The sequence below is a fragment of the Macaca nemestrina genome, chromosome 20 (genome assembly GCF_043159975.1).
Source record: "Macaca nemestrina isolate mMacNem1 chromosome 20, mMacNem.hap1, whole genome shotgun sequence".
NCBI classification, from domain to species: Eukaryota; Metazoa; Chordata; class Mammalia; order Primates; family Cercopithecidae; genus Macaca; species Macaca nemestrina.
The window spans coordinates 7,638,893-7,657,277 of NC_092144.1; the positions used below are offsets into that span (position 1 = coordinate 7,638,893).

The following is an 18,385-nucleotide window of genomic DNA, read 5'->3' on the forward strand; positions in this document are numbered from 1 at the left end:
AAAAGGAGACGTAGAAGTGACAAAAGGTATTTGGTGAGGTAGGGGTGAGACTAAGGTGAGTAATTTTCACTTAGTTACTTATCTTTTTTTTTTTTTTTGAGACGGAGTCTTGCTCCATGGCTCAAGCTAGAGTGCAGTGGCTTGATCTCAGCTCACTGCAACCTCCTGTCTCAGCCTCCCTAGTAGTTGGGATTACAGGTGCCTGCCACCACACCTGGCTAATTTTTGCATTTTCAGTAGCAACGGGGTTCCTCTCCTTGTTGGGGTTGTCTCAGGCTGGTCTCAAACTCCTGACCTCAGGTGATCCACCCACCTCGGCCTCCCAAAGTGCCTGGATTACAGGCATGAGCCACCTTGCCCGCCACTTATCTTTTATGATTTTCAGATTAAGATTTCTTTTTTTTTTTTACATTGATAGGACATTTTTCTGGGCTGTTAGGGGTTGCTTTCTCCACTTTTCAGGCTTTGACTTGAGTGTAATGTATCCAGGAGTTGATTTCTGTAACAGATATAATTTAAACTGTAGAAAATAATAAATTGAAAAAATTAGGCAAGACTAGAATGTAACAACAGGTGTGCTATAGTTTTTGTTTTTGTTTTTGTTTTTACTATAAGTTCTAGGGTACATGTGCACAACGTGCAGGTTTGTTACATATGTATACATATGCCATGTTGGTGTGCTGCACCCATTAACTAGTCATTTACATTAGGTATGTCTCCTAATGCTATCCCTTCCCCCTCCCCCCAGGTGCGCTATGGTTTTTTGTTTTTGTTTTTGTTTTTTTTGAGATGGAGTCTCATACTTTAGCCCAGGCTGGAGTGCAGTGGTGCGATCTCGGCTCACTGGAAGCTCCGCCTCCCAGGTTCACGCCATTCTCCTGCCTCAGCCTCCCGAGTAGCTGGGACTACAGGCACCCGCCACCGCGCCCAGCTAATTTTTTGTATTTTTAGTAGAGATGGGGTTTCACCATGTCGGCCAGGATGGTCTCAATCTCCTGACCTCGTGATCCACCTGCCCTGGCCTCCCAAAGTGCTGGGATTACAGGCGTGAGCCACCGCGCCCAGCCAGTGTGCTATAGTTTTTTAAACATAATTTTCACTCTTCAGTTTCCCATCTTTATTAAAAGACAAATAATGGTAGGACTGGTTTGCTTTATTATATTTGGCTTAATTATTTGTATACAGTGCAGCAAGAATAATTATTTGCTACATAGGCCTTTTTTTTTTTTTTTCCTTGAGACAGAGTCTTGCTCTGTTGCCCAGGCTGGAGTGCAATGGTGTAATCTCAGCTCACTGCAACCTCTGCCTCATGGGTTCAAGCGATTCTCCTGCCTCAGCCTCCTGAGTAGCTGGGATTACAGGCGCGCACCATCACATCAGCTAATTTTTTGTATTTTTAGTAGAGACAGGGTTTCACCATGTTGGCCAGGCTGGCCTTAAACTACTGACCTCATGATCTGCCCACCTTGGCCTCTCAAAGTGCTGGAATTACAGGCGTGACCCACCACGTCCAGCCACTACATAGGCCTTTTTTTTTTTTTTTTTGAGATGGAGTCTCACTCTGTCGCCCAGGCTGGAGTGCAGTGGTGCCATCTCCGCTCACTGCAAGCTCCGCCTCCCGGGTTCACGCCATTCTCCTGTCTCAGACTCCCGAGAAGCTGGACTACAGGCGCCCGCCACCACGCCCAGCTAATTTTTTTTTTTTTTATTTTTAGTAGAGACGGGGTTTCACCGTGTTAACCAGGATGGTCTCGATCTCCTGACCTTGTAATCCACCTGCCTCAGCCTCCCAAAGTGCTGGGATTACAGGTGTGAGCCACCGCGCCCCACGTCTTTTTTTTATTTTTAATTAATTAATTATTTATTTTTTAGAGACTGGGTCTCGCTCTGTCACCCAGGCTGCAGTACAGCGGCACAATCTTGGCTTGCTGCAACCTCCGCCTCCCGGATTCAAGTGACTCTCCTGCCTCAGCCTCCCGAGTAGCTGGGATTGCAGGCGCCTGTCACCATGCCTGGCTAATTTTTGTATTTTTGGTAGAGACGGGGTTTCACCATGTTGGCCAGGCTGGTCTCGAACTCCTGACCTCAGATGATCCACTCGCCTCGGCCTCCCAAAGTGCTGGGATTACAGGTGTGAGCCACTGCGCCCAACCCTTTTTAAATTTTTTTCAGAGGGAGAGTCTGTCTCCCAGGCTGGAGTGTCATGGTGCAATCATAGCCCACTGTAACCTTGAACTCCTAGGCTCAAGCAGTCCTCTTGCCTCAGCCTCCCAAATAGCTGGGACTACAGGTTCACACTACCATGCCCTACCATGCCTGGGCTGTTGAATCTCCCTGCCCTCACCTCACCCTCTGTGGCATCTTCCAGATGACCTTGGCAGAGCTCAGACGCAGACTTGACCATAACCCTCCCATGGCTAAATACATCTATTCAGGGTGGGCGTAGTGGCTCACACCTGTAATCCCAGTACTCTGGGAGGCCGAGGCAGGTGTATCATCTGAGGTCAGGAGTTCGAGACCGGCCTGGCCAACATGGTGAAACCCCATCTCTACTAAAAATACAAAAATTAGCCCTGTGTGGTGGCATGCATCTGTAATCTCAGCTACTCGGGAGGCTGAGGCAGGAGAATTACTTGAACCCAGGAGGTGGAGGTTGCAGTGAGCCAAGATCATGCCACTGTACTCCAGCCTGGGCCACAGAGCAGGACTCTGTCTCAAAAATAAATAAATAAAAATAAATAAATCTTTTCAGCAGCTCCCTCATGGCCTCTGGATGAAGGTCACCCTTCTGGGCTTGGCATGTGAGGCCCTGAATAGCTTCTCCCCGCCTACTTCATCTTCCGCTATCCACCCCCGCACCTCCTGCCCCAGATATTCTGCACTTGGCTGTTCCCTCTAGCGTCCTGCCCTGCTGGTCTCTGACTAACACCAGGTTGTCCTTCAGGTCACCATTCAGCTGTAGGTCCCCCTGGAAACAGGTGGGATGCCCTTCACATCCCCACAGCCTGATGCAGATGTTCCTCCAGGACACTGATCAGGAGGCATGGCAGCCTAAGGCTGAGTGACGTGGCTCAGGCCTGTAATCCCAGCACTTTGGGAGGCCAAGGCGGGAGGATCCCTTGAGCCCAGGAGTTCAAGACCAGCCTGGGCAACACAGGGAGACCCTGTTTCTACAAAAAGTTACAAAATTAGCCGGGCATGATGGTGTGTGCCTGTAATCCCAGATACTTGTGGGGCTGAGGCGGGGGGATCACTTGAATCCAGAGGTCAAGATTGCAGAGAGCCATGGTCATACCACAGCACTCCAGCCTGAGCAAGAGAAACATTATCTCTGCCAGGCACAGTGGTTCATGCCTGTAATCCCAGCACTTTGGGAGGCCGAGGTGGGCGGATCGCTTGAGGTCAGGAGTATGAGACCAGCCTGGCCAACATGGTGAAACCCCATCTCTACTAAAAACACAAAAATTAGCCGGGCGTGGTGGTGCATGCCTGTAATCCCAGCTACTGGTGAGGCTGAGGCAGGAGAATTGCTTGAGCCTGGGAGGCGAAGGCTACAGTGAGCCAAGATCGCACCACCACACTCCAGCCTTGGCAACAGAGCGAGACTCAGTCTCAAAAAACAACAATTAAAAAAAAAAAAAACCAAAAAACAAAACAAAACAAAAAACAAAAAAACTGAAACCCAAACCAAAAACAAAACAGAGACATTATCTTGAAAAAAAAAAAAAATTTCCCCATTAACTGTGAGGGCCACCTGGAGAGTGGTATTATCTGTCTTCTGTCTCCAGCTCCCCACGCATCACTGGGCACCTGTTTTTATTTACTTACTTACTTTATTTAGAGACAAGCATTTTAGTCAAGTTACTTGGTCAAGCAATGTAACCTCTCTCGGCCTCAGGTGATTGTTCTTTCTCTATAAAGTGGGAATCAATTTTAACCTAATAAGGGTCTTATTACCTCAAGCCACTCTCTTTAAAGGCATCCACCAGCTGGGCATGGTGGTACGTGCCTGTAATACTTAGGAGGCTGAAGTGGGAGAATCACTTGCACCCAGGAGGTGGAGGTTGCAGTGAGCTGAGATCATACCACTGCACTCCAGCCTGGGTGACAGAGTAAGACCCTGTCTCCAAAAAAAAAAAAAAAAAAAAGGCATCCAACTCATCCCTAATCTCTTCCAATCATACCAGCATTGGTGACAGTGATCCTCATCTGAAAATTGTTTTTCAAATTTTTTTCAAATTAAATTTTTTTTCCTTGTCAGCAGAAAGTCACATCTGAATGTCTTGCTTCATTACTTGCTGCTTCTCTTGTCTGCAATGCTACTAGGCACTGAGCACGTGGGACTGACTCCTTTACTGCTTGTCCCCAGCACCCAGCCTGGTGCTGGGCGCGTAGACAGTGCTCAATAAGTGTTTGTTGAATGAATAACAAATGGTCCCACATAGATGTTCCATGAGGCGTCAGTGACATCAACATCATCTTTTTTTTTTTTTTTTTTTTTTTTTTGGAGATGAGTTCTTACTCTGTTGCCCAGCCTAGAGTGCAGTGGTGCAATCATAGCTCACTGCACCCTTGAACTCCTGAGATCGAGCAATCCTCCCACCCCAGTCTCCTGAGTAACTGGGATTCCAGATGCAGGCCACCTTGCCTGGCTATTTAAAAAAAACATTTTTTTTTTGTAGAGATGGGGGTCTTACTGTGTTGTCCAGGCTGATTTCAAACTCCTGGGCTCAAGTGATCCTTTTTCCTTGGCCTCCCAAAGTGTTGGGATTATAGGCATGAGCCACCACACCCAGCCAGTCACCATCATCTTTGATAGCTGCAACATGTCGGCTTGCTCACTGCCATCACCCTGGGGCCCAGCGTGTGCCTGGAACACAAGGGATACTTAGAAAACAGATGTGGAAAGGGTGAGTGGAGCTCAGCACATTCAAAGAGGGACTCAGGACCCTATGGGACCCTCTCCCCAAGGCCTGCCACCCTCTCTTTCCCATGCAACCCCTCCTCCAGCCCCAGGCAGCAGGGCCAGGATCAGGGACTCTTCCCAGCTGTCCGGCCCCCGCACATTCTGCATGGGCAGGACAAGCACAAGGACAAAAGCCAAGGTCATGTGCTTGGTAATACCAGTAGTCTGAATCCCTCTGGAGAACCACAGCCCCTGCCCAGGCCACTGCTACAGCTGTCCCCTGGAAGACAGAGGCCTCTGGTTAGCTCGGGGTGGGGATCCCCTCAGAACTGACTTTCCAGAGGCCAGCAGAGTCAGCTACATCAGGGACTTAGGGTTCGGGTTAGAATTAACCAAATTGTCGAACATCAGGCCAAGAGCTTACAAGACATCCTGGAAAAACCCTTCTTTCCTCCTCCTCCTCTCCTTCCCCCCCACCTCCTCCTCCTCCTCCGGTTGCTGGGCAACCACTATGCATCTGGACCAAAGCAAGAGGCAGCTGGTTTAAAGACACACACAGACTGAAAGTGAAGGGAGGCAAAAAGATATTCTTTGAAAATGAAAACCGAAAGAGATCAGGGGTAGCTATACTTGTATCAGATAAAATAGTTTTTAAGTCAAAACTAACACGAGAGGAAGAAGGTCATTATAAAATGAAAAAGGGGTCAGTTCATCAAGAGATAAAACAATTATATATATATGCACCCAACATCAGAGGACCTAAATATATAAAGGAAATATATATGAAGGAAATATGAATAGATCTGAACTGCAATACAGGAATAGTACTGCACTTTCAACAACAACAACAAAAAAACACCAGCCTGGGCAACATAGCAAGACCCCATCTCCACAAAATTAAAAAAAAAATATTTGTGGGGTGTGGTGGTGCATATCTGTAGTCTCAGCTACTTGAAAGGCTGAGGCAGGAGGATTGCTGGAGCCCAGGAGTTCAAGGCTACAGTGAGCCATAACAACATCACTGTACTCCAGCCTGGGTGACAGACTGAGACTCTGTCAAAAAAAAAAAAAAAAAAAAAGCAATGAACAGATCCAGGCAGAAAATCAGTAAGGAAACATTGGATTTGAAATACATTGTAGATCAAATGGAACTAATGACTTATGTAGAACATTCCATTTGACAGCAGTGGAACACATTCTCCTCAAGTGCACAGGGGACATACTCCAGGATAGACCATGTTAGACCACAAAGCAAGCCTAAACAAATGTTAAGATTGCCAGGTGCGGTGGCTCACGCCTGTAATCTCAGCACTTTGGGAGGCCGAGGCAGGCAGATCACGAGGTCAGGAGATCAAGACCATCCTGGCTAACACGGTGAAACCCCATCTCTACTAAAAATACAAAAGATTAGCCGGGCGTGGTGGTGGGCGCCTGTAGTCCCAGCTACTCGGGAGGCTGAGGCAGGAGAATGGTGTGAACCCAGGAGGCGGAGCTTGCAGTGAGCCCAGTTCGTGCCACTTCACTCCAGCCTGGGTGACAGAGTGAGACTCCGTCTCAAAAAAAAAAAAAAAAAAAAGTAAAATTGCAATTATATCAATCTTTCTTTTCTGACCACAGTGATACGAAACTAGAAATCACTAATAGGAGGAATTCTGGAAAATTCACACGTGAGAAAATTAAACAATACTCTCCTACACAACCAATGGGTCAAAGAAGAAATTAAAAGGGAAATTTAAAAATATCTCGAGGCCAGGTGCAGTGGCTCATGCCTGTAATCCCAGCACTTTGGTGGCTGAGGCAAGAGGATCACCAGAGGCCAGGAGTTCAAGACCAGCCTGGGCAACATAGTGAGACCCCCGCCATCTGTACAAATAATAAAAATAATTAGCCAGGCATGGTGATGCTCACCTGTAGTCCCAGTTATTTGGGAGGCTAAGGTGGGAGGAACACTTGAGTTGGAAGCTGCAGTGAGCTATGATTATGCTACTGCACTCAGCCTGGGTGATAGAGGGAGATCTGTCTCTAAAAACGAAACAAAATAAAACAGAAACAACAACAAAAAACATGAGACAAACTGAAATGGACATACAATATACCTAAACCAATGAATGCAGCAAAAGTGGTTCTAAGAGGGAAGTTTATAGCAATAAATAAATGCCTACATAAAAAAGAAGAAAGATCTTTCAAATAACCAAATTCTCTTAAAAAAAGAGGTAACTGGAGGCTGGGCATGGTGGCTCAAGCCTGCAATCCCAACACTTTGGGAGGCCAAGGCAGGCAGGTCACTTGAGGTCAGGAGTTTGAGACCAGCCTGGGCAACACAGTGAAACATGGTCTCTACTAAAAATACAAAAATTAGCCAGGCATGGTGGTGGGCCCCTGTAGTCCCAGCTACTTGGGAGGCTGAGGCAGGAGAATCGCTTGAACTCAGAAGGTGGAGGTTGCAGTGAGCCAAGATCATGCCACTGCACTCCAGCCTGGGCAACAGAGGAAGACTCTGTCTTTAAAAAAAAAAAAAAAAAAAAGGGAGGCAGCTGGGCACAACAGGAGTCCAGGCCTGGCAGATGGGGCTCTTACAAGACTCGTGACCATGCAGGGCAGTGGGGGCTCATCAGAAGCCAAGAGTCTCATCAGGGACCTGGAGGCACCAGAGTTCAGGAGAGCTGCAGGCAGCTGGGGTCTGATATGCAAAAGTGACTACAGGAGGACCGCCACTTCTGCCAGTTCTCCCATTGCCCCTGTGCCTTTGTCAATGACCTCCCAGGCATCTGCTCTATGGCGCTTCCCCACTGGGGGACTGTTCTTTTCTTCACAGTATTTAAGAAATAAAAATTAGATTTTCCTGGCCAACAAAAAAAGTAAATAACTTGGCTTCTCTGACTCTCAGTCTCCTCCTCTGTACAGTTGGGCCAATGGTGAGCACCCAGGAACATCCTACATCCCACTAGAGGTGCCTGCCACTGGGTGGGGCAGAGATGGTGGTGGCTGGTGCAGGCTTCCCAGAACATCTCATCGCCCCTGCCCACCACCTGGCCACTGCAACCGACTGGGCTTGTCTAGAAAGACACCTGCCTTCCCGCCCAACCCTGCAGGCTCTGGGATATTAGTCTCTGAATTTATCTGAGCTACAGGATGGAGACCACCCTCAACTGCTCCCATCATCAGAGATGCAGAACAGAAGTCGGTGTTGGGGGGCACTTGTTCCCCCAGCTGTGCTGATTTCACACTGGTGGAGAAGAGGACCCCTGCTGATAATGAATTTTATTTTTATTTTTTTTATGAGATGGAGTTTAGCTCTTGTCGCCCAGGCTGGAGTACAATGGCAAGATCTCGGCTCACAGCAACTTCCACCTCCCGGGTTCAAGTGATTCTGCTGCCTCGGCCTCCCAAAGTGCTGGGATTACAGGTGTGAGCCACTGCCCCCAGCCGATAGCGGATTACTCTTAATGCCCTCCAGCAGCTGCAGGAATGGAAGAGGCTAGTCCTGCCCCGAATGTGAAGGTCTGGCCTTCATTCACAGCAATTGTGGTCCTCAGAACTCCGGGTTTTAACTCGGGGCCTCGACTCCCGGATCATCCCGTCTCTTGCTCCAACCCCTGGGTCCCGGGTCCCCAGAGCGCCCACCCCAGTGCACCTTGCATGCTGGCCCATGGAGGGCCCCCTTGCTGGGAACCCCTTCTCCCCGTGAAGGCTGCCGGCGGGACAAACGGTGAGGGGTGAGGCAGGGAGGGAGACTCACACGTAGGGGCCCTCCCCCAAGCCTGGGTAACACCGTCTTGGCCGCTGCCCGCGGGCTGGTCAGGTAGGGGGCAGTGGGCCGTAGCGGAGAGCCTGGGCCGGGCCCGCCACGCCGCTTCCCCACGCTCGCAGCCACGCGGAGCCGCGTCCTGGTCCAGCCTCACCCACCCAGAGCAAAAGAGGCGGAGGAACTGGAGCAGCGCCCGGGCCCGGGGGCTGCCTCCGGCCGCAGCAACAGGACGGGTGAGAGCACCTTCCCCCGGCGCGTCGTAGCTCCTCTGGTGGGGCGGGGCTGACCGTGCAGGCCCCGCCCCAGTCTAAGCCCCTCCTACAAAGCCCGGCTCCTTGCCATAAGCGCTATATGTCAGGCTCCGCCCACTGTTTTAAATCCCACTCACTCTGCCCTGCCCCTCATTCTGAGCTATATAGTAAGCCCCGCCCATAGCCATAAACCACGCCCACCCAGCCCTGCCCCTGGGCTCTAGGTGTCATTTATCTATCTAGTCACGTCCCCGGCTAGAAGCCACACCACCAGACCCGGCCCCAGCTCTAAGCCCCACCCACCCGGCCATGTGGTTTGGGACAGGGAAGTAGGCTAGGGGCCGCCGCCTCTGGGCTCCCAGTGGAAGGGGAGAAATGAGACAGCAGTTCAGGGTGTGATAAATACCCACAGAGGTCAGATGTAGCTATGGATGCAGGCGATAAAAAGTTTGAAGCAATCAGCTCTGCGGCCTCTGCAGCGCTCCTTTCGCCCTCCCTAATCTTCACCTCGTGTCTCCCCTAGTCCCTGTGTCCTGGGTGGGTCTTGCTGACCCAGGGAAAGAGGACATGCCTTCTCAGTGAATTTTGCTTTGCTTCCTGAGGGCATGGCTACCCGGGGCTCCTGGTTTTTCTTCCAAAAACAAAACATTTCTTCCATTTTTATTTTTTATTTTTTATTTTTTTTTTGTTTTTTTTTTTTTTTGAGACAGAGTTTCACTCTTGTTGCCCAGGCTGGAATGCAGTGGTGCAATCTCTGCTCACTGCAACCTCCGCCTCCCGGGTTCAAGCGATTCTCCTGCCTCAGCCTCCTGAGTAGCTGGAATTACAGGTGCCTGCCACCACGCTTGGGTAATTTTTGTAATTTTAGAAGAGATGGGATTTTGCCATGTTGGCCAGGCTGGTCTCAAACTCCTCACCTCAGGGGATCCGCCTGCTTTGGCCTCCCAAACTGCTGAGATTACAGGTGTGAGCCACTGTGCCCGGTCACCGTTTTTTTCATTTTTTGAGACAGGGTCTTGCTCTGTTGCCCAGGCTGGAGTGGAGTGGCATGATCACGGCTCACTGCAGCCTCAACCTCCTGGGCTGAAGCAATCCCCCCACCTCAGCCTACCCAGTAGCTGGGACTACAGGTATGCACTACCACGTCGGGTTAATTTTTAAAAAATTTTTTATAATGACGCAGGTCTCTCTCTGTTGCCGGGGCTGGTCTTGAGCTCCTGGGCTCAAGCGATCCTCTGGCCTTGGCCTCCCAAAGTGTTGGGATTACAGACCTGAGCCACCATGCCTGGCCTAGAGAGTTCATTTCTTGTTGGGTTTGTTCATCGGTGGGAAGTGCACCCTTGTGCCGTGCTGACTATATTCATAGAGTTATGTAACCATCACTCGCATCTAATTTCAGAACTTTTGTTCTGAAACTCATACCCTCTCGAAGTCACTCCTTCATTCTCCCCTTCCCCCATCCTATGGCCACCGATAATTTACTTTCTGTTTCTATGGATTTCCCTGTGGTCACAACCAGAGGATTTCTGTGACGTGCTAAGTTACCTAACTCTGGTGTGGAAGGAGAGGGAAAGTCAGGGACCCACCAGGGAACAGGTAGCTTGAGGGTGGGGGAAGCATGAAGGTAAGGGCTTGCTTTGGGGGCTCAAGGCAGTCTGAGCCTTGTTTGCAGGCAGCCAGCGTCCACCAGGTGTGTGCAGGTGAGGGAAACAGGGGAAAAAGGGCCCTTTCTGGAGACAGTAGGGGTGCTGGCTGGCAAGCCTGGGATGGGGAGTGGGGAGGCAAGGGGGCCTGTGAGTCGAGGTCGGAGCTTACTGTAGAGGAGGGAGAATTCCAGAGGCTGAGAGTGCAGGTGTGGAGGAGGAGGAAGGGAGGAGGGCAGGCAGGGGCTGGCTGGGTGGGGCTCTGTCTATAAAGAGTGAAGCTCAGCGTCTTGGTCCTGCAGATGGAAGAGCTTGGCATACAGCCTGGCGGGCATCAGCTCCCTTGACCCAGTGGATATCGGTGAGTCTTTTCCTTGAACATGACTCAGATGACCAGCTTGTCCCTCCAGCACAACTTGTTCCCATTTTATGCAACCTCCTTCCCTTGCCATATGCCTGGCGCTTAAGACGGGGGTGTTCCCAGTACCCACTCCCTTCCTCTTCCTCAGTCCTCTCCACTTCTCTCCAGGACCCCAGGTGGCCCGGTTATTTGTCCAGGTGCCCAGGGAGGAGGACCCGCCTGCAGCATGAACCTGTGGCTCCTGGCTTGCCTGGTGGCCGGCTTCCTGGGAGCCTGGGCCCCCACTCTCCACACCCAAGGTACTGTGTTTGGCAATGCCTACCCCCAAGTGCTCATCTCCCCGTGCCCCCACCCCAGCCCTTTTGTCCCTTATCTCTTCCAGAGGTCTCCCCAACCCCATCTCCACCGAATTCTCCTGCTCCTGACATGCAGGAACTCCTGGCGTTTGGGTAGCTCCTGGGATGGGGTTGGGGAGATGGAGTGTTCCCAGTTCCTTCTTCGAGAGCCCCATGGAGTCCTTCGCAAGACTCCTAAAGACATGAGGGAGCACATGGTGGCTTCCAGCTGTGGGCGAAGCCAGTTACTGCCAGCGATATATTGTAGAACCCTAATCCTGCCAAGCCAGGGGTGGGGCTGGAAATCAGCGCCCTGGAGACTGACAGGAGTGGATTCCCATCCTGGTCCCTCCATGCAGTCCAGCTGAGAGTTAGTTGCTCCTAAACCGTTTTTTTTTGTTTGTTTGTTTGTTTTGGTTTTTTTTTTTGAGACAGAGTCTCACTCTGTCGCCCTGGCTGGAGAGCAGTGGTGCGATCTTGGCTCACTGCAACTTCTGTCTCCTGGGTTCAAGCAATTCTTCTGCCTCAGTCTCCCAAGTAGCTGGGACTACAGGCACATGCTACCATGCCCGGCTAATTTTTGTATTTTTAGTAGAGATGGGGTTTCACTATGTTGGCCAGAGTAGTCTCGATCTCCTGATCTCAGGTGATCCACCCGCCTGAGCCTCCCAAAGTGCTAGAATTACAGGCATGAGCCACTGCGCCCGGCTTCCTAAACTTTGTCTCCCTTTCCTCAGCTGCAAAGTGGGAATCTAAACTTCACACTGCATGGCTCTGACTTGAGGGTCCAGTGAGCTCATGCCTGCACAAGACTAGGCCTCGTGTCTGGCGGCAGCAATAATAACTGTTCCTGTTATTAATAGGGAACGCTCCTTCTTCCCCCACTCCCTACCACAGAGCAGGCACTTGGGGATTTCAGTTGCCAAAGGACAGTTCCTGAGCCTGGGGTGTCCCCACGGGAGCCCGGACATTGGATCCTACATCCTCTGAGTTTCAGCAGCTGGCCAAAGCAGGGCCCCTGGCTGCGTGGCAGACCCAGGGCTCCACCCTCCTGTCCTGTCTGCCCCCACCTGCCCCACCTGGCCCTCGGCTGGGTCTGATGGGTCCAAGTCCTTAGCCTTTGCCCAGGAAGGGGGTTGGGCTGTGGTCTGATTGTTTTGCTATCAGAGCCGGGCCCAGCCTGGCCCTTTGATCCTGGCCCCCAGCCTTGGGAACTACCTGCCTGGCACTGCAGCCCGAGGTTCCAACGGAACGCGCTGCCCCTTGCCCTCAGAGGCCGAGGTTGGGAGATACCTGGAGGGCTTGAGTCCTCCCTCTCCCTGCTCCTGCTGGGCTGGGCTCTGTAGGGACTCAGACTTGACCTCTGGAGGTTAGTTCTGGCAGGGGTGGGATTGCAGAGAACTCCAAAGGCCATTTGGACAGAGAATTGTGCCCCAGCTTCCACCACCATCTCATCAGCTCATCCTCGGCTCATTCATTCCACCTGCTCATCCCCCCAGAACTTTCTGGCAGCATCACCTCCTCCTCTGGGCACCCCCCACAGTGCCTGTGCTTCCTCCTCTCTGTAGAGATCAATCTCCCTGGAGCTCCACGAAGACAACACTAGGTCTAATTCATCTGTGGGTTTCATTTCTGCTTGTCTAGACAACTGGCATTTACTGAGAGCTCCATACTTTGTATTAACACTTTTTGTTTGTTTGTTTGGTTGGTTGGTGTTTTGTTTTGTTTTATTGAGACGGAGTTTTGCTATTGTCACCCAGGCTGAAGTGCAATGGCACGAAGTCGGCTCACTGCAATCTCCACCTCCTGGGTCCAAGCGATTCTCCTGCCTCAGCCTCTGGAGTAGCTGGGATTAAAAGCCCCCACCATCAGCAGGGCACAGTGGCTCATGCCTGTAATCCCAGCACTTTGAGAGGCCAAGGCGAGTGGATCACCAGGTCAAGAGATCAAGACCATCCTGGTCAACATGGTGAAACTCCATCTCTACTAAAAATACAAAAATTAGCTGGTCGTAGTGGCGGGCACCCGTAATCCCAGCTACTCAGGAGGCTGAGGCAGGAGAATCGCTTGAACTCAGGAGATGGAGGTTGCAGTGAGCTGAGATTGTGCCACTGCACTCCAGCCTGGGCGACAGAGTGAGACTCCGGAAAAAAAAAAAAAAAAAAAAAGGCGCCCGCCACCATGCCCAGCTAATTTTTGTATTTTTTAGTAGAGACGGGGTTTCACCATGTTGGCTGGGCTCGTCTCGAACCACTGACCTCAGGTGATCCACCCGCCTTGGCCTCCCAAAGTGCTAAGATTACAGGCGTGAGCCACTGTGCCTGGCCAATTTTTGTATTTTTAGTAGAGACGGGGTTTCACCATGTTTTCCAGGTTGGTCTCGAACTTCTGACCTCAAGCAATCTGCCCACCTCGGCCTCCCAGTGTGCTGGGTTTACAGGCATAAGCCACCATGCTGAGGCTCCAATCAGCTCATTTTTAGGAGGGTAGAATTTGGCTGGGGAGGGGTGGTGTTGGCCCCTCCTCAGGGTGCACCTGCACTCTGAGTCACCCTTTTCCCCAGGGCAGGAGTAGAGGTGGCCTTGGTCCGTTCATTTGCTGGTTCCACACCCTTCCCAGCCGGGACCCAAGGGTCCTCTCCAACTTCTGGCTGTCCCAATATCCAGGGGTAAGGGGTGAGCCAGGTGGCTTTCTTTTCCTAAGGCTGTTCCTCAGCCTCTGGCGGGCCTGGAAGGGTTGTGGTATGAGCAGACAGGTATGCAGACAGGTGCCCTTGTCTGTGGCTGGCCCCGCCAAGCTCACAGGCAAGGCTGCGAGTGTCTGGGTGGCTGTGTGGTTGCAGGTGTCTTTGAGGACTGCTGCCTGGCCTACCACTACCCCATTGGGTGGGCTGTGCTCCGGCACGCCTGGACTTATCGGATCCAGGAGGTGAGCGGGAGCTGCAATCTGCCTGCTGCAATGTGAGTGGGGCCATGGGGGCTGGCAGGGTGAGGTGCACACACAGCCTTGCTCTCAGCCTATACCCTAATCTGGGCACCCCGCTCTGCTCACCACAGATTCTACCTCCCCAAGAGACACAGGAAAGTGTGTGGGAACCCCAAGAACAAGGAGGTGCAGAGAGCCATGAAGCTCCTGGATGCTCGCAATAAGATTTTTGCAAAGTTCCGCCACAACACGCAGACCTTCCCAGGTGAGCGAGACCCCCACTGGGCATCTAGGGAGCCCGCCCTCCCTGCCTGCAAGCCCATGTGTGGCTCAGACCCCGAGGGAGGGAATTGGAGACCAGAATACTGACACCTGCCTGAACCCCACACAAAGCCAGTTGCTGGTGAGTGGGGCACCAAGTGAATGACCAACTTATTGAGTCATTGTTCAGTTTTTGTTTTTGGAGATGGGGTCTTGCTCTGTTGCCCAGGCTGGAGTGCAGTAGCATGACCATAGCTCACTGCAGCCTCGAACTCATGGGCTCAAGCAATCCTCTCACTTCAGCCTCCCAAAGTAGGTGGGATTACAGGTGTGTGCCACCAGTCCAGCTCTTTTATTATTATTATTTTGAGACAGAGTCTTACTGTGTCACCCAGGTTGGAGTGCAGTGGTGCCATCACAGCTCACTGCAGCCTTGACCTCCCAGGCTCAAGCAATCCTCCTACCTCAGCCTCCTGAGTAGCCAGGAGTACAGGCATGCTCCACTAATCCAGCTCATTATTATTATTTTAGTTTTTATTTTTATTTTTTGAGATGGAGTCTTGCTCTGTCATCCAAGCTGGAGTGCAGTGGCACAATCTCGGCTCACTACAACCTCTGCCTCCCGAATTCAAGTAATTCTCCTGCCTTAGCCTCCTGAGTAGCAGGAGCGCAGGCTCATGCCACCACGCCTGGCTAATTTTTGTATTTTTAGTAGAGACGGGATTTCACCATGTTGGCCAGGCTGGTCTTGAACTGCTGACCTCAGATGATCTGCCCGCCTTGGCCTCCCAGAGTACTAGGATTATAGGCATGAACCATCATGCCCGGCTGCAGCTCATTGTTATTGTTGTTGTTGTTGTTGTTATTATTATTTTGAGACAGGGTTTTACTCTTGTCACCCAGGCTGGAGTGCAGTGGCACAATCACAGCTCACTGCAGCCTTGTGTTCCTGGGCTCAAGCAATCCTCCCACCTCAGCCTCCCAAGTAACTGGGATGACAGGCATACACCACCATGCCTGGGTAATTTTTTGTTTTCATTTTGCAGAGACAGGTTGTGCCATGTTGCCCAAGCTGGACTGGAACCCCTGGACTCAAGCAATCCACCTGCCTTGGCCTCCCAAAGTGCTGGGACTATAGGCATGAGCCACTGCACCCAGCCAGTCCAGCTCTTTTAATCAGGACACTTCCCATTGGTGCAGATGGAAAGCTCAAGCACATGGGAGACTCACTGGCTTAAATAACCAGTCAACAGCTTCAGGCTTAGCTGGATCCAGGAGCTCAAAGGATGATGGCAGAGCTCTTGCTTATTTCTCTCTCCATTTCTCCAGCAGGCTCTCATGCTGCAAAGAAGTTGAGTTCTGCAAACTCCAAACTACCATCGTCTAAGTTTAGCAATCCCACCAGCAGCAGCAAGAGGAATGCCTCCCTCCTGACATCAGCTAATTCAGGTAAGGACTCTTGGTCATGTGACCGTCTCCTATCCATCACCTTTGCTGAGGGCTGAGGGCTCATGATTGGCTCACGCTGGGACAGGAGATTCACCTCCAGGACCAAGGAGGGGTGGTTGTGTGGTCAGCGCTGCACGTTCACAGGGGAGGGTCCTCGGTGGCTGTCCACTGCCGTGACCCAACCCAAAGACACTAAAGTGCGAAAGTGAAGCCCCAGGGGAGTGGCCCAAGAGCTCCAGGGCCCCCCACACCCAACAATTCTTCAGCAGGAACCAGGTGGGTGTGCTGTAATTCTATTGAATTCTGACATTGTCTCTCTATATATAATATATATATAAATTTATATATAAACTATAAATATAGAATAAATTACATATTATATATTATATATTATATATATTATGGACATGATATATGAGATATATATGATATATAATTAATATATAACATAATACATATTTACATATTATATAAATATACAATTAATATATTTAATTATAATTAATATTATATATAAAATATAATTATATTACATAAATCATATATAAAATATGATACATAATATAATAAATATGTATTATATATGTAAATATATAATGTATAACAATATATAATATATAAATATATAATATATAAAAATATATATACAAAAACATATATTTTATGACAGGGTCTCACTCTGTTGCTGAGGCTGGAGTGCAGTGGTGCCATCTCGGCTCACTGCAACCTCCGCCTCCAGGGTTCAGGCGATTCTCGTGCCTCACCCACCCAAGTAGCTGGGATTACCGGCCGTGCATCACCATGCCTGGCTAATTTTCATATATTTAGTAGAGATGGGGTTTCGTCATGTTGCTTAGGCTGGTCTCGAATTTCTGGCTTCAAGCAATTCTCCCACCTCGGCCTCCCAAAGTGCTGGGACTGCAGGCATGAGCCACTGCGTCCAGCTGACATTGTCTATCTGGAGGTAGTGACACAACCCACAGGTTAAGGACTCAGTCCCCCAAGACTGCCCCCATTTCAGATGCTGATTGCAAGTAGCAAGTTGTCACCTGTATTTCTGACTGATTGGCTGTAAGTCAGGGCTTGCACCTCTGGTTGGATCATTTGCTAGAATAGCTCACAGGCTCAGGGAAACGCTCTACTTACGTTTACCATTTTATTGTAAAAGATTACAAAGGGGCTGAGCATGGTGGTTCACGCCTGTAATCCTAGCACTCTGAAAGGCTGAGGCAGAAGGATCAATTGAGCTGAGGAGTTCGAGACCAGCCTGGGAAACATAGCAGGACCCTGTCTCAATAAAAAAAAAAATTTTTTTTAATTAGCTAGTTGTGATGGTATGCACCTGTAGCTCCAGCTGCTTAGGAGGCTGAGGTGAGAGGATTACTTGAGCCTAGGAGGTAGAGGTTGCAGTGAGCTATGATCATACCACTGGAACTTCAGCCTGGGAGACAAAATGAGAGCCCATCTCAAAAAAAAAAAAAAAAAGAGCTGGGTGCAGTGGCTCAAGCCTGTAATCCCAGCACTTTGGGAGGCTGAGACAGGCGGATCACGAGGTCAGGAGATTGAGACCATCCTGGCTAACACAGTGAAACCCCGTCTCTACTAAAAATACTAAAAACTAGCCAGGCGAGGTGGCGGGCGCCTGTAGTCCCAGCTACTCGGGAGGCCGAGGCAGGAGAATGGCGTAAACCCGGGAGGCGGAGCTTGCAGCGAGCGGAGATCCGGCCACTGCACTCCAGCCTGGGCGACAGAGCAAGACTCCGTCTCAAAAAAAAAAAAAAAAAGATAGATATTACAAAAGATAGGGATGAATAAGCCAGATGGAAGAGATGCTTAGGTAGGCAAAGACTGGAAGAACTCAAGTGCAGGGGCTTCTGTCCCCATGGAGTTGGGGTACACCACCCATCCCACACACGTGGATGTGGTCACAAGACCCTGAACCCCATAGTTCAGGCTTTTTTTTTTTTTTTTAGAGATGAGGTCTCATTCTCTCTGCCAGGCTGAAGTGCAGTGGCACAGTCATAGCTCACTGCCTCATTGAGTAGCTTGGACCACATAGCTCACTGTCTCAGCCTCCCGAGTAGCTGGGACTACAGGCCAGTACCCTCAGCTTACCAGAGATCTTTTTTTTTTTTTTTTTTTTTTGAGATGGAATCTCACTCTGTTGCCCAGGCTGGAGTGCAGTGGCATGATCTTGGCTCACCACAACCTCCGCCTACTGGGTTCAAGCGATTCTTCTACCTCAGCCTCCCAAGTAGCTGGGACTACAGGTGCGTGCCACCACACCTGGCTAATTTTTTGTATTTTTAGTAGAGACCAGGTTTTACCATGTTAGCCACAATGGTCTCAATCTCCTGACCTCAGGTGATCCACCCACCTCAGCTGCCCAAAGTGCTGGGATTATAGGCGTGAGCCACTGCGCCTGGCCTTCACCAGGGATTTTTTTTTTTTGTATTTTTAGTAGAGACGGCATTTCACTATGTTGGCCAGGCTGGTCTCAAACTCC

At 50.4% G+C, this 18,385-nt stretch overlaps 1 protein-coding gene across 7 annotated transcripts in view; it reads left to right on the plus strand.

Moving 5' to 3' along the window:
• The window catches only part of LOC105483630 (C-C motif chemokine ligand 25), a 48,595-nt gene that overhangs the window by 29,001 nt on the left and 1,209 nt on the right, over positions 1-18,385 (plus strand). For 3 of the 7 annotated variants that reach the window (XM_071085969.1, XM_071085966.1, XM_071085967.1), the window contains 6 exons: positions 8,190-8,887; positions 10,851-10,909; positions 11,078-11,208; positions 14,087-14,204; positions 14,301-14,434; positions 15,760-15,879. In XM_071085969.1, coding sequence (XP_070942070.1) covers positions 11,136-11,208; positions 14,087-14,204; positions 14,301-14,434; positions 15,760-15,879 — 445 coding nt within the window. In that variant the 5' untranslated portion in view covers positions 8,190-8,887; positions 10,851-10,909; positions 11,078-11,135. Of the gene's footprint in view, positions 1-7,325; positions 8,888-10,124; positions 10,596-10,850; positions 10,910-11,077; positions 11,209-14,086; positions 14,205-14,300; positions 14,435-15,759; positions 15,880-18,385 lie in introns of those variants that run through there. The other 4 variants (XM_071085968.1, XM_011744726.3, XM_011744620.3 and 1 more) reach the window with 4 other exon arrangements.